The following is a 12,031-nucleotide window of genomic DNA, read 5'->3' as shown; positions in this document are numbered from 1 at the left end:
ATAGTACATAACAAACTTCTAACAGTTAAAGGCTTCTGTTGTCCCTCTGTGGTCATGGCTGATAAATCCAAGTAACTTTAGTAGAAGGATGTGAATGTGGTCAAATATGCATTTAAGACTATGTTATATAACCTCATTTTGTGTGCTGACTAGAACTGGAAGCATGGAAGCAGAGATATAGAGAGCTGGATAACCAGAGCAATAGTGACTGGCAGCAAAAGATGAGCAAAACCACAGAAAAAAACATAGATGAAAATGAGGAATTAATAAAGCTGCGAAAAGAACTGAAGGTAAAACATGGTGATGTAATTCATACTTAGGTTTAAAGCCATAACTTTCATTTAGGAGTCTACATTTTTTTTGTGTTGCTATCTTCAAGAACTAGGGCACAATGTGGCAAGTTCTGGTAAAGGAAACCTCCTCTAAAAACTGCCGTGCATCAGTGCAGCAAAGTCTGGATGTGGTGTCTTTGTAATATACAGCATCACTGATGCTCCGTAATGGAGTGCACCCTTCACTATGTTATGCTACCATGGACGGTGCTTCTCTAGCTGGGCTCCTCTTAAAATTGTCTTGAACAGATGTCAAGAGTTGGATTGTTTCAAGCCTTTTTCCCGTCAGTTGCTTGGGCAAATAAATCAGACTGTTTAAAGATCTTGTGCTTGCTGTGTGACCTGTAAGTCCTTCCTGTTAGACTAAGGATTTACCTCTTAATTCTCCTTGGATTAGAAAGTAGACTTTTTTCTCAAGCAGCTTTTCAGGTCCTATGTGGGAGAATGTCTGACAAGAGGTTTGATTGTGGCAGAGAAGGAGGCAAAGTTGCTGTGATTGAAGCGACATTCTTAGTTACACACTCTCTCTGTTTACCATTCAAATTTTGCTGCATTTTTTTGCCTTTCAGTCTTGAAGTAGGTTTTTTAACATGTTCTGCAAGTATAAAAGATTGGGAATTTGTAAGTAAAAAGGGTCTTTTTGCCATTACCTTTGGTGTAACTTTAATAGTGTTTGTGACCTACCCAGAGCATTTTTTAGAGGGAAAAAAGTCTGTTCCCTGAAGATGTGCCAGTCCGAATAATAAGTTCTGAGAACTGCTGAACAATTTTTTTAACTGGAAAGGAACAAATGAGAATATAATACTTGCACTTGGGAATATGCTGGAGTAAAACTGTGCTAGTATTTCTGTTATCTTTTTGAAATTAATGAGTTTAATGGTAATCTGGATTTTAAGACTTCTTTTTTTTGTTGCTTAATCTCTGCCTATGGCTTTATTTCTGGTTCCACTAAAATAGGAAAGTGAGACAAAGTATCAAACTGATAAAAAGAATTGGCTGGAGGAAAAAATGAGACTCATGAGTGAAGTGAAAGAAGCTGAGAGCCATCACAACAGAGAAATGAGAAAATTTGCGGATGACAGAGAACGTTATGTAGAGCAGCAAGCAGAAATTGTAAGTGACTGGAGGTCTCGTCAGAGTCCTCTAGCATAAGTCGTTAGTACAGAGCAGATCTCGTGTCAAGTGTTAACAGTGTGGGTGCTTGAGGGGAGCTGGCCTTTGTCAAAGTCCCCTCATTTATCACATGACAAAGCCTACATGAGATCATCTCAATGTGAAAGGGAAGAATAGGAGTGTCACAAAATGAAAAAGCGTGATACGTAATGGAAGTTAGTGTGCCTGTTCCTTTCTATCCTATCACCACCACCACCTTCTTCAAACTTCATCTTGTGTGTAAAACACCAATAAGTAACCTATGCTTAAATGAATTGCTACTTAATGAAGCTAAGAAAACATACTTTGAAAAACAAGATTTGTTGCTTGGCTTTTCTGAAAAAAAAAAAAAGGGGGGGGGGGGAGAAGCCTATGAGGCTTTAGAAGGAAGAGAAGAAGCAAGCAGTAGTTGACAAAAAAAGCCTCTTTCCAGATCTTTCCAGTAAAAATACTTGGTCAAAATGCTAGTGGTTTTGCTCCCATACCACTTTCAAAGTAGAGTGACTGATAGTTAATAACAAGGTGGATACCCTGCCTGGTCACTGGGCTGTATCAAGGTTGTAATTTCTTAAGCATATGAAATTATTGTATGAATCTGTGCAATCTAAAACTGTACTTGCATCTAGAAGTAGTTAGCAATGACCTTCTGGACCTGCAATCAGTACAGGGGGATGTTAGGAGCTTGGGACTACTTTCACTTTGTCTGTGACTTTGCTTGCCTGAGACTTTCCAGTAATAAAATCAGTAAGTGGGCAAGCAGGAGTGGTGGTTCTTGACAAAAATTCTCTTCACAAACAGTATAAATATAGATACAGTTTTTTCTCATTTGAAGCATGGTTTGCTTTTGTATATTTGTAGTGAAACTAGTTCTGTGTGAGCTTTTTAAGATCTACATAGGCTCTCAAGTCTACTGAGGCCATAAAATAGTACTGACTATGCCAAACTAAGCTGTCAGAACAGTTCAGATGGTTTGTAGAAGTGGTGTTCAATTCTAACCTATTTTTTCCCCCATTCAGGAAAGACTTGCTGCACAGCTGGTAGAAAAGGACAACAATCTTCAAAAGTGGCGTGAAGAAAGAAATAAATTAATAGAAGCTTTGGAAGTACAGCTCAAGACTTTGGCTTCTATCACCATACAAAAAGATAAAGAAATAGCAGAACTGAAACAAGCTGCAGTAAATGATTCAGGAAAGGTCCTCTCTCATTCTTTCTGTCGTTTCTGTGGGATTTTTTTTTTAGTTGTTTTTGTGATTTTTCTTTTGTTATTCACTAACTCTGCAAAACACTATGTTTTGGCTCTATTCCAAATATATTGAAATTGTTTGCAGCTAATACAAAAAAAAAAAGCTTTATGCTTTTCTGAAACTGAATTTGTAACAGTAACTGAAGTTTCAAAAAACTTAGTAGTTCAAATAAACACTCAAGTCTATTTGATCATTTGATTGCAATTTGATTAGACTGGAAATCTGAAACAACTATCACATCAGCTGCCTTTTGCACAGAACCAAGAACTTCACAAACAATGGGAGGTGAAATTTATAACCCTACATAACTAGATTAAAATAAAAATTTTGCATTGCATCTTCCCAGGCTGTTGTATGACCTTTCTTGGCTTTAAGTAGAGGCCACTCATACATGAAGTTGTTGGCTTTTTGTTGGACAGCTGGCTGTTTGAGCCTGCAATTCTAAAACTGGTGCTACTGAGTAATTGTAATGATGCTCATGCACATGTTAATTTCTTTTGCCAATCCTGCAATTTGTGGCAATTTTTGCTATGTTTATTAGGATGAGGGAACTGATACAGAAGAACTAAGAAAACAGCTGGCTGAGAAAGATGACTTTATAAAGGAATTGAAACAAGGCGTTAACCATAAAAGTCTTCAGTCTTTGGCAGAAGTACCTTTACCTGAAGGACAAGATAAAATAGATCAGTCTGTAAACAAAGAGGTATGTTTGTTATATTTATAGAAAGTATGTACTAATGATATGTTGTTAGTAACATCTTTGTTTTGTTGTTTTCTCAGTATATATTTCAGCAATGTGGGGAATCTCCCAAAAGTTACTTTCTGTAGTTCTTCGTACTTTAACTATATCATTAATTCTGAGTTCTTGTTTATTCTTCTCTCTCCCTCTTTCAAGTTCCCTCTCAGAAAAAGAAGTACTTTAGTTAAGAGAATACCACCTCTCTATACACTATAAAACTTCTGTACCTGAGGGAAAAACTAGTTAACTAATCCAGATTCTAGAGATTTGAAGACATAATATTTGTGATGTCACCTCTGTTTGGTTATGTCAGTGCTAAGGGGATTTCAGCTCAGACAACTTTCCTGATACCACCTATAGTGTGGTAGTAGAGATGGTTCTGTAATTAGAGCTGCCAGCCCGTATGGGGTTCACAAGAACAGAACGGTATCTTGCATCTTACTTAAAAACAAAACAATATTTGAAGTTTACACAAAGAAAAGATCGACTTTGCATATTTCCTGAACAAAAATTGAAAGGCTTGCACCTGTACTGAGCCTTCTGATTCTGACCAAATCCCTGTGTGCTACGTGAGCAGTATTCAGTGAGGTAGTTTTCCTCCCAAACTGAATTAATGCTCCGTGACTCCATTGCTAACTAGTAATGAAGAGAGCTGAACATGGATTTCCTAGCAGACCCTCCCCTGGCTGCTAGAAGATGCGATTCTCCTCTTGTGGCAGAACTGGACTGAATGATGAAATGCATCTCTTCATCTCTCTCCTGTCTACTGCCAAATAAGACTGGCCAGTTTCTTGCTACTTCATCAATTCAGCTGGTGCCGTATAGATAAAGCTTGTGATGTATGAGGGAGTAGAGAGGAGCTCTCAGAATGGTTATTGCTTTATACAGCTTTGTAATGGCAGCTAAGAGAACACCATAAAGTTAGTTATTTTTGCTATAAAATTAGTTACAGAGAAGAATTGTTGTGAACAGTTGGTGCTGAAGTATTTACCTCAAGCCAGTAGCCACAGTACTTGATGTTATGAATAAGGAGAGGCTACTACCAGGATTATCATGTGATAAACTGTTATGGTGTGAAGTGAATGGGGTAGAGTTTTGGGGGGAAGTCAAATAATTCTCAGGAAAGATACAGTGGAGATAAAGAAGAAAATCTAAGGTGATCAAGACGATGTGTGTCTCCTGCCTTGTGAGGAGAGGCTAAGAAGCTGGCACTGTGATTAGGAGAGGTTAAGGCCACCAGAGGGTTGTGGGGCTGAGGTTTACAAAATCATGGTTGCGGTGGGTAAACAGAAGGCAGAACTGTCCTTGTTAAAATCCTGCAAGAACTGGGCAGCACTTCGTGAAACTAATAGGAAATAATTTTAAGACAGCTAAAATAACATATTCCTATATGAAGCAGCTAGTAATTTTCTGGAGGTGGTGGAAACAGTTACTGTCAGCAGGGATTAGAAAAATTTTGTAGTAGAAATCCATCAATATATTTTTAAATGGATACTCTGAGGGTTAGACAGTGGTGTAGACTCTGACAATTGTAATGCACAGCTAAGAATGCTGGGAGAGTATGGAGAGGACAGATGACAAGGTGACCAGGATCACCATGTTATCCTTAAATAGCATCTCCCTTTGCCACTCTTGGGGCAGAATATTGAACTAGACGGACTGTTGGTGAGACCCAGCAGGGCACATCTCATGATGGCATCGTGAGTAGAGGTTACTGCCTTAAACTTGTGTTGTCTCTCAGCCCAGGTGTTCATTAGCTGTCTGCACTTGAGCTTTTATATTGTAGCTTTAGAAAAATCAAAATATTTTGAGGTTTACAGTTTAGCATAATCTCTTCTCGTTCTAAATATTTACAGTTTATAGAAAAACAAAGCAGGACTAATCCTATACTTTGTCAAGTATTTCAGTTAGATATGACGCAGTTAAAGGGAATTATTCATTATCTCAATGTCCTAGCAGTGCCTCTTCATTAAGTGAGGTTGGTACAAAACTGAAATTTAAAAATTTTATGCAGTTGTATGGGTTTTGCTAAATGCAGAATAGGGAAGAAAATGTATCCTGTTGTCTGAATAATTCTAAAGTTTTATTCTGCAAATACCTTTCTTGGTGATCAGATCACCTCATTTTAGTGGCTTTTGGTAGAAATAAAAGATGTATAACATAATCATGTGAATAGCTATATCTGACTTCAGCTGCATGCTCTTGAAATCCTACCTCTCACCAATGCTTATGAAGTGGCTGATTATTAGATAAGTCACTTGAAACAAATATATAAACCCTTTTAAATGGATGAGCAGTAGCAGGGCAAATTGGATTTGCTTTCTTCCACTACAGGATTCTTGTGTGTAGCTGTGTTAGCTAATGACACTAGCCATTCCTGTGTAACTTTTTGATGGCTAACTCTCATGAAGTAGCAGTTATAAAGAAAAATGTTTATATTAGCCAACTCCATTCTTGGGAATGCAGTGGTGCTTGTATTCTTACTCAGAATCCCAGCAGAGCCTGTTGCAGAATGTGACTATCTCTGGGCTTTCCATGAGCTTTGATCACTTTCCTTTTTGAGAGGAGGAGAGTGCCCTTCGAGAAGCCACAGCAGCTGCTCTGTTTGGGACCCCACCAGCAGCAGTAGTAGCAGCCACCTGCAGTTTCTAAGCACCAACCACCCCAGCAGCCTGTCTTTCAGGTTTCATTCAAACAGCTGCTGAATCCATTCCTGTATGCTAGCCAACAGCTGAACTGCTGCCACAGAGATGCAGGAGCTGGGAGGACCACAGCTCTCACTTGCTGGTTTTGCTAAGAAAAACAGGTTGGGTGGATGGTGGAAGGTAAGTGCTGCTGAGGAAGAAGAATTGTCAAACTGATTTTTCCATCCCACCCTCACTGTGCAGTTCTTGCAGTTTGGCTGTGAGCAGGTACAAGACAAGGTTTTCAGCTTGTGGGCTGCGGGCTGCCTTAATGCCTGCTCTTCCTCCAGAGAACAGGTAGTGATGTAGAAGCCTCTCACAGGTTGAATTTGGCTTGTAGCTTGCTAGTTGGACCTTGTTACTTACACAACTTCTCTGGTGTAGAAGGGGAAGGGAAAATTCCTTAAAGCTAGGCTAGAGAAAGGTTATACTTTTCTCTCAAAAGCTGCTATCACTGCCTAGCTCCTAAGGAGCAGCAGAGTTAAGATGAAAGTCATGTCCATTCTACTACTGCTACTTGTGAAAACTGTGACTGTCTCTGCCCTTGAGCAAAATGACTTGGAAACAAAGTATCAGGCTGAGTTCAAGTTCTGTCACTGTAGATAGAAACGTTAACTTTTTAAAATGTAACAAAAAAGTTTTAGAAAGTAAGGGTTAAACTCTGCTATGGTTGAAGTAGATTCCTTCAATTAGAAGTGTTCTGAAAGTGAAAGCTGGGAAATGGAATGCTTACTTTGCAATCCGTTGGGGAAAGATGTGTATTATGGGTTTTTTAACTCAGTTATTTTAAAACTTGTGTTCTTAAAATTTCCATGTATTTGCAGGAGCATTCAGAAATTGTCCTTGACTCTTCAGAAGTGTCCACAGAAAGTGGAAATACTAGTCGGTTCCCAAAACCAGAGATGGAAATTCAGTTCACACCTCTGGAACCCGATAAGATGGAGGTGAAACACCAGGGCAGCACCTTACCAGCTACAGTTAAAGTGCTCAAGCCAAGAAAGAAAAGGACAAGTGAAGAGAGGGATGAGGTATGACCTAGACCAACTGACAAAATGTGTTGTGTAGTCTTTCAATTTATTACTCTGATCATTTGTTAAAATCCTATCCTTTTGATTCTCACTGAGATCCTAAGGATATATACAGAGAATATTTAAACCTCTTTCCCCCCCACCCCCCACCTCCTGCCAAGGTGTGGATCTCTGGCCTATGTTGAATAAAGTCATAGATTTCAATTTATCCAGACTCTGGACGCTTGTCCCTGATATGTACTTCCTCTTCACCTTTTACATTTCTCTCTCCTTGCTCTTACTATTTGCTTCTGTCTGTAGCTGTGATCTGCAGGATTAGAGACCAGTTCAATAGAACTGCTTCTTTTGGTTTAAGCAATCATTGGTATCAACTATAACCTCTTCTAATAGGCAATTAAAAGTTAAGCCTCTGGGCTTAATCATTGCATTTCAGAGTTTCAAGACCACTTCCTTTGACTTTTTGTCCAGTCTGTGTTTTCTTTGATCTTTTTGTATTTAAAGGGAATATACAGAACTAATTGCACGAGCACCTGAACCTCCCTGTTTTCTGTAGAACTTAATTCCTCTTTAATTCCTTCAGTTGTGCTAGGTTATATGTGCCAGCGTTCTTAGTGTGCTGTGGTGTTTATGTGCGAGACTAAGGCTTCACAGCAGTTCAGGGTGGTAAAAATCTTCACTGCTCCTACTTGAACCGCACATTTCTTTCCTCTGACTTTTATCAACATTAGCATGAACAGAGCTATTTCTAAGACACAAAGACTATGAAACCCTAATACCTCATTGTGGTGGTACTTACTTGTAATCCTACTTGTGGGGCTTATGAATCTCTGTACTTCTAAGGACTTCTGAAGCTGACAGGTGAGTATAGGGAGATGACCTGTGGGTCATTTGCATAAGTGGCAAGTGATCACTCTGAGTTTGTCTCAGCTGGAGAGTGAAGTGTCTGATGGTTTTCTAGCATTCTCATTCAAGTGTTCTCAAGTGATGTTTTTTTAATCTCTTAGTAAAATAGTTAAGAGAAACGGTCACTTCAGTGATTAGTGTTCAACAGTACTTCAATAAACTCATTTTGTTAAACTTGGATTACAAAAGTAACTGTTAAAAGTTGTGTAAGTTAATTCATCTGGAATTGAACGCTTCATTCTGGAATAATGTCCAGATTTGATTTAAACTTCCTATGTCTTGAACCAATTTTCTTTGAGAGGAGTATTCTCTTAGGCTGCTGGAAAAGTAAGTGTAAAAATAACCATCCTTCTGAAGGCACTGGAAAAGTACTGAACCTTATCTACAGATGAATATATTTCATCTAACATAGTTATCCATGTTTTGAGAAGACTGTTTTACCAATCCATTTATAAATCCTTTCATAGCGTAGATGTTCATATCCTGATGGGATAACATTTAGCTAAGTAATTTTTCAATAACATGGAACTAATTTTAGAAGTATCTTATTGCTGTTTTATTCACCTGAATGTTACTCTTAAATCACAGAATCATCTAGGTTGGAAAGGACCTTGAAGATCATCTAGTCCAACCGTTAACCTAGCACTGACAGATCCCAACTACACCGTATCCCCCAGCGCTATGTCGACCCTACTCTTAAACACCTCCAGGGATGGGGACTCCACCACTTCCCTGGGCAGCCCATTCCAATGCCCAACAACCCGTTCTGGAAAGAAATACTTCCTAATATCCAGTCTAAACCTTCCCTGGTGCAACTTGAGGCCATTACCTCTTGTCCTATCACTTATTACTTGGTTAAAGAGGCTCATCCCCAGCTCTCTGCACCCTCCTTTCAGGTAGTTGTAGAGGGCGATGAGGTCTCCCCTCAGCCTCCTCTTCTCCAAACTAAACAACCCCAGTTCCCTCAGCCGCTTCTCGTACGACATGTGCTCCAGACCCTTCACCAGCTTCGTTGCCCTTCTCTGGACATACTCGAATAATTCAATGTCCTTTTTGTAGTGAGGGGCCCAAAACTGAACACAGTAATCGAGGTGCGGCCTTACCAGTGCCAAGTACAGGGGCAAGATCACTTCCCTGGCCCTGCTGGCCACGCTATTTCTGATACAAGCCAGGATACCATTGGCCTTCTTGGCCACCTGGGCACACTGCTGGCTCATGTTTATCCGGCTGTCAATCAACACCCCCAGGTCCCTCTCTGACTGGCAGCTCTCCAGCCACTCCTCCCCAAGCCTGTAGCGTTGCTGGGGGTTGTTGTGACCCAAGTGCAGCACCCGGCATTTGGCCTTATTGAAGCTCATACAGTTGGCCTTAGCCCATCGCTCCAGCCTGTCCAGATCTCTCTGCAGAGCCTCCCTACCCTCAAGCAGATCAACACTCCCACCCAACTTGGTGTCATCTGCAGACTTACTGAGGGTGCACTCGATCCCCTCGTCTAGATCATCAATAAAGATCTTAAACAGTAGTGGCCCCAAAACTGAGCCCTGCGGGACACCACTCGTGACCAGCCACCAAGTGGATTTAACTCCATGCACCACAACTCTTTGGGCCTGGCCATCCAGCCAGTTTTTTACCCAGCAAAGCGTGTGCGACCATCCAAGCCTCGAGCAGCCAATTTCGCCAGGAGAATGCTGTGGGAAACGGTGTCAAAGACCCTACTCAAGTCGAGGTAAACTACATCCACAGCCTTTCCCTCATCCAATAAGCAGGTCAACCCTGTCATAGAAGGAGATCAGGTTTGTCAAGCAGGACCTGCCTTTCATAAACCCATGCTGACTGGGCCTGATCATCTGGTTGTCCCGCATGTGTTGTGTGATGGTACTCTGGATGAGGTGCTCCATCAGCTTCCCGGGCACTGAAGTCAAGCTGACAGGCCTGTAATTTCCTGGATCATCCTTCCGACTCTTCTTATAGATGGGCGTCACATTGGCCAGTTTCCAATCTGTCGGGACCTCCCCGGTCAGCCAGGACTGCTGATAATGATGGAAAGTGGCTTGGCGAGCACCCCAGCCAGCTCCTTCAGCACCCTCGGGTGTATCCCATCAGGTCCCATAGACTTGTGTGTGTCTATGTGATGCAGTAGGTCACTGACTGTCTCCTGGATTGCAGGGGGGTCGTTCTCCCAGTCTCTGTCCTCTGGCTGAGGAGGCTGGATTCCCTCAGTCCAACTAGTCTTGTTATTAAAGACTGAGGCAAAGAAGGCATTAAGGACCTCAGCCTTCTCCTCATCACTTGTTACCATGTTTCCCCCCGCATCCAGCAGGGGATGGAGACTCTCCCTGGTCTTTCTTTTGCTGTTGACATACTTATAGAAACATTTCTTGTTATCCTTGATTGCTGAAGCCAGGGTAATTTCCAGCTGGGCTTTTAGACCTCCTGATTTCTGCCCTGCATAGCCTCACTGTGTCTTTGTAATCACTGTGAGTGGCTAGTCCCTTCATCCAAAGGCTGTAAACTTTCCTTTTCTCCCTGAGTTGCAGCCAAAGCTCCCTGTTCAGCCAGGTTGGTCTTCTCTGTCGCTGGCTTCTCTTACAGCACCTGGGGACTGCCTGTTCCTGAGCCATTAACACTTCCTTCTTAAAGAGTGCCCAGCCTTCCTGGACCCCTATACTGTTCAGGATTGTCTCCCAAGGGATCCTTTCAAGCAGGTGCCTAATCAATACAAAGTCAGCCCTTTTGAAGTCCAGGATGTCAGTTCTGCTTAGCCCTCTCCTGGCCTCTCTAAGAATAGAGAACTCTATTATTTCATGATCACTGTGCCCTAGTCGGCCTCCAGCTGCCACATTGTCCACCAGTCCTTCTCTGTTCACAAAGAGGAGATCCAGCAGGGCACCTTCTCTGGTTGGTTCTCTCACCAGTTGCGTCAGGAAGTTGTCTCCCACACATTCCAGGAATCTCCGGGACTGGTCTCGCTCTGCTGTACTGTACTTCCAGCAGATGTCTGGGAAGTTGAAGTCTCCCACAAGAACAAGGGCAAGCGATCATGAGATTTCTTCTAAATACTTATAGAATATTTCATCCACCTCTCTGTCCTGGGTGGGTGGCCTCTAGTAGACTCCTACTACAACATCTGCCCTGTTGGCCTTCCCCCTGATTCTAACGCAAAGACACTCTACCCTGTCTTCGCTACACTTGTGCTCAAGGCAATCATAACAGTCCCTAACATACAGCGCCACCCCACCACCTCTCCTTCCTTGTCTGTCCCTTCTAAAGAGCTTGTAGCCATCAACAGGCGCACTCCAGTCATGGGAGACATCCCACCATGTTTCTGTAATAGCCACAACATCATAATTTTCCTGTTTCATCATGGCTTCAAGCTCCTCCTGTTTGTTACCCATACTGTGTGCATTGGTATACATGTACTTCAGATGGGCTGATGTTTTCCCCCTCCCCCCTTCAAATCTAGTTTAAAGCTCTGTCAATGAGCCCAGCTAACTCCTGTCCCATGATCCTCTTCCCCCTCTGGGACAGGTGCATTCCATCTAATGCCAAAAGGTCTGGCGCCCTGTATACCAACCCATGATTGAAAAATCCAAAGCCCTGACTGTAACACCAGTCTTGGAGCCACAAGCTCATCTGTTGAGTTCTCCTGTGTTCTTCTTCATCCATCCCTCCAACTGAAGGGATGGAGGAGAACACAATTTGTGCCCCCGACCCCTTAATCACTTTCCCCAAGGACCTGAAATCTCTCTTCATTGCTTTAGGACTTCTCCTAGTAATGTCGTCACTACCTACCTGAAAAACCAGGAGAGGGTAGTAGTCCTTGGGTCTCACTAGAGTGGGGAGTTTTGCCTTGAGGTCATTGACGCGGCCCCCAGGGAGGCAGCAGACTTCCCTATGAAGCGGGTCCGGTCTGCATATGGGGCCTTCTGTACCCATATTTAAATATTTA

General features: G+C 42.0%; 1 protein-coding gene across 1 annotated transcript in view; it reads left to right on the top strand.

The window, feature by feature from the left end:
- LOC141938502 (kinesin-like protein KIF20B) overlaps window positions 1-12,031 on the top strand; it is a 38,128-nt gene that overhangs the window by 21,175 nt on the left and 4,922 nt on the right. Inside the window, exons 20-24 of the mRNA XM_074857351.1 lie at window positions 154-290; window positions 1,290-1,445; window positions 2,501-2,677; window positions 3,270-3,431; window positions 6,976-7,179. Coding sequence (XP_074713452.1) covers window positions 154-290; window positions 1,290-1,445; window positions 2,501-2,677; window positions 3,270-3,431; window positions 6,976-7,179 — 836 coding nt within the window. The remainder of the gene's footprint in view (window positions 1-153; window positions 291-1,289; window positions 1,446-2,500; window positions 2,678-3,269; window positions 3,432-6,975; window positions 7,180-12,031) is intronic.

This window comes from Strix uralensis, unplaced genomic scaffold, assembly GCF_047716275.1.
Source record: "Strix uralensis isolate ZFMK-TIS-50842 unplaced genomic scaffold, bStrUra1 scaffold_123, whole genome shotgun sequence".
Classification (NCBI taxonomy): domain Eukaryota; kingdom Metazoa; phylum Chordata; class Aves; order Strigiformes; family Strigidae; genus Strix; species Strix uralensis.
The sequence above is the reverse complement of the archived record's forward strand: the minus strand, read 5'-3'. Positions and strand labels throughout refer to the sequence as shown.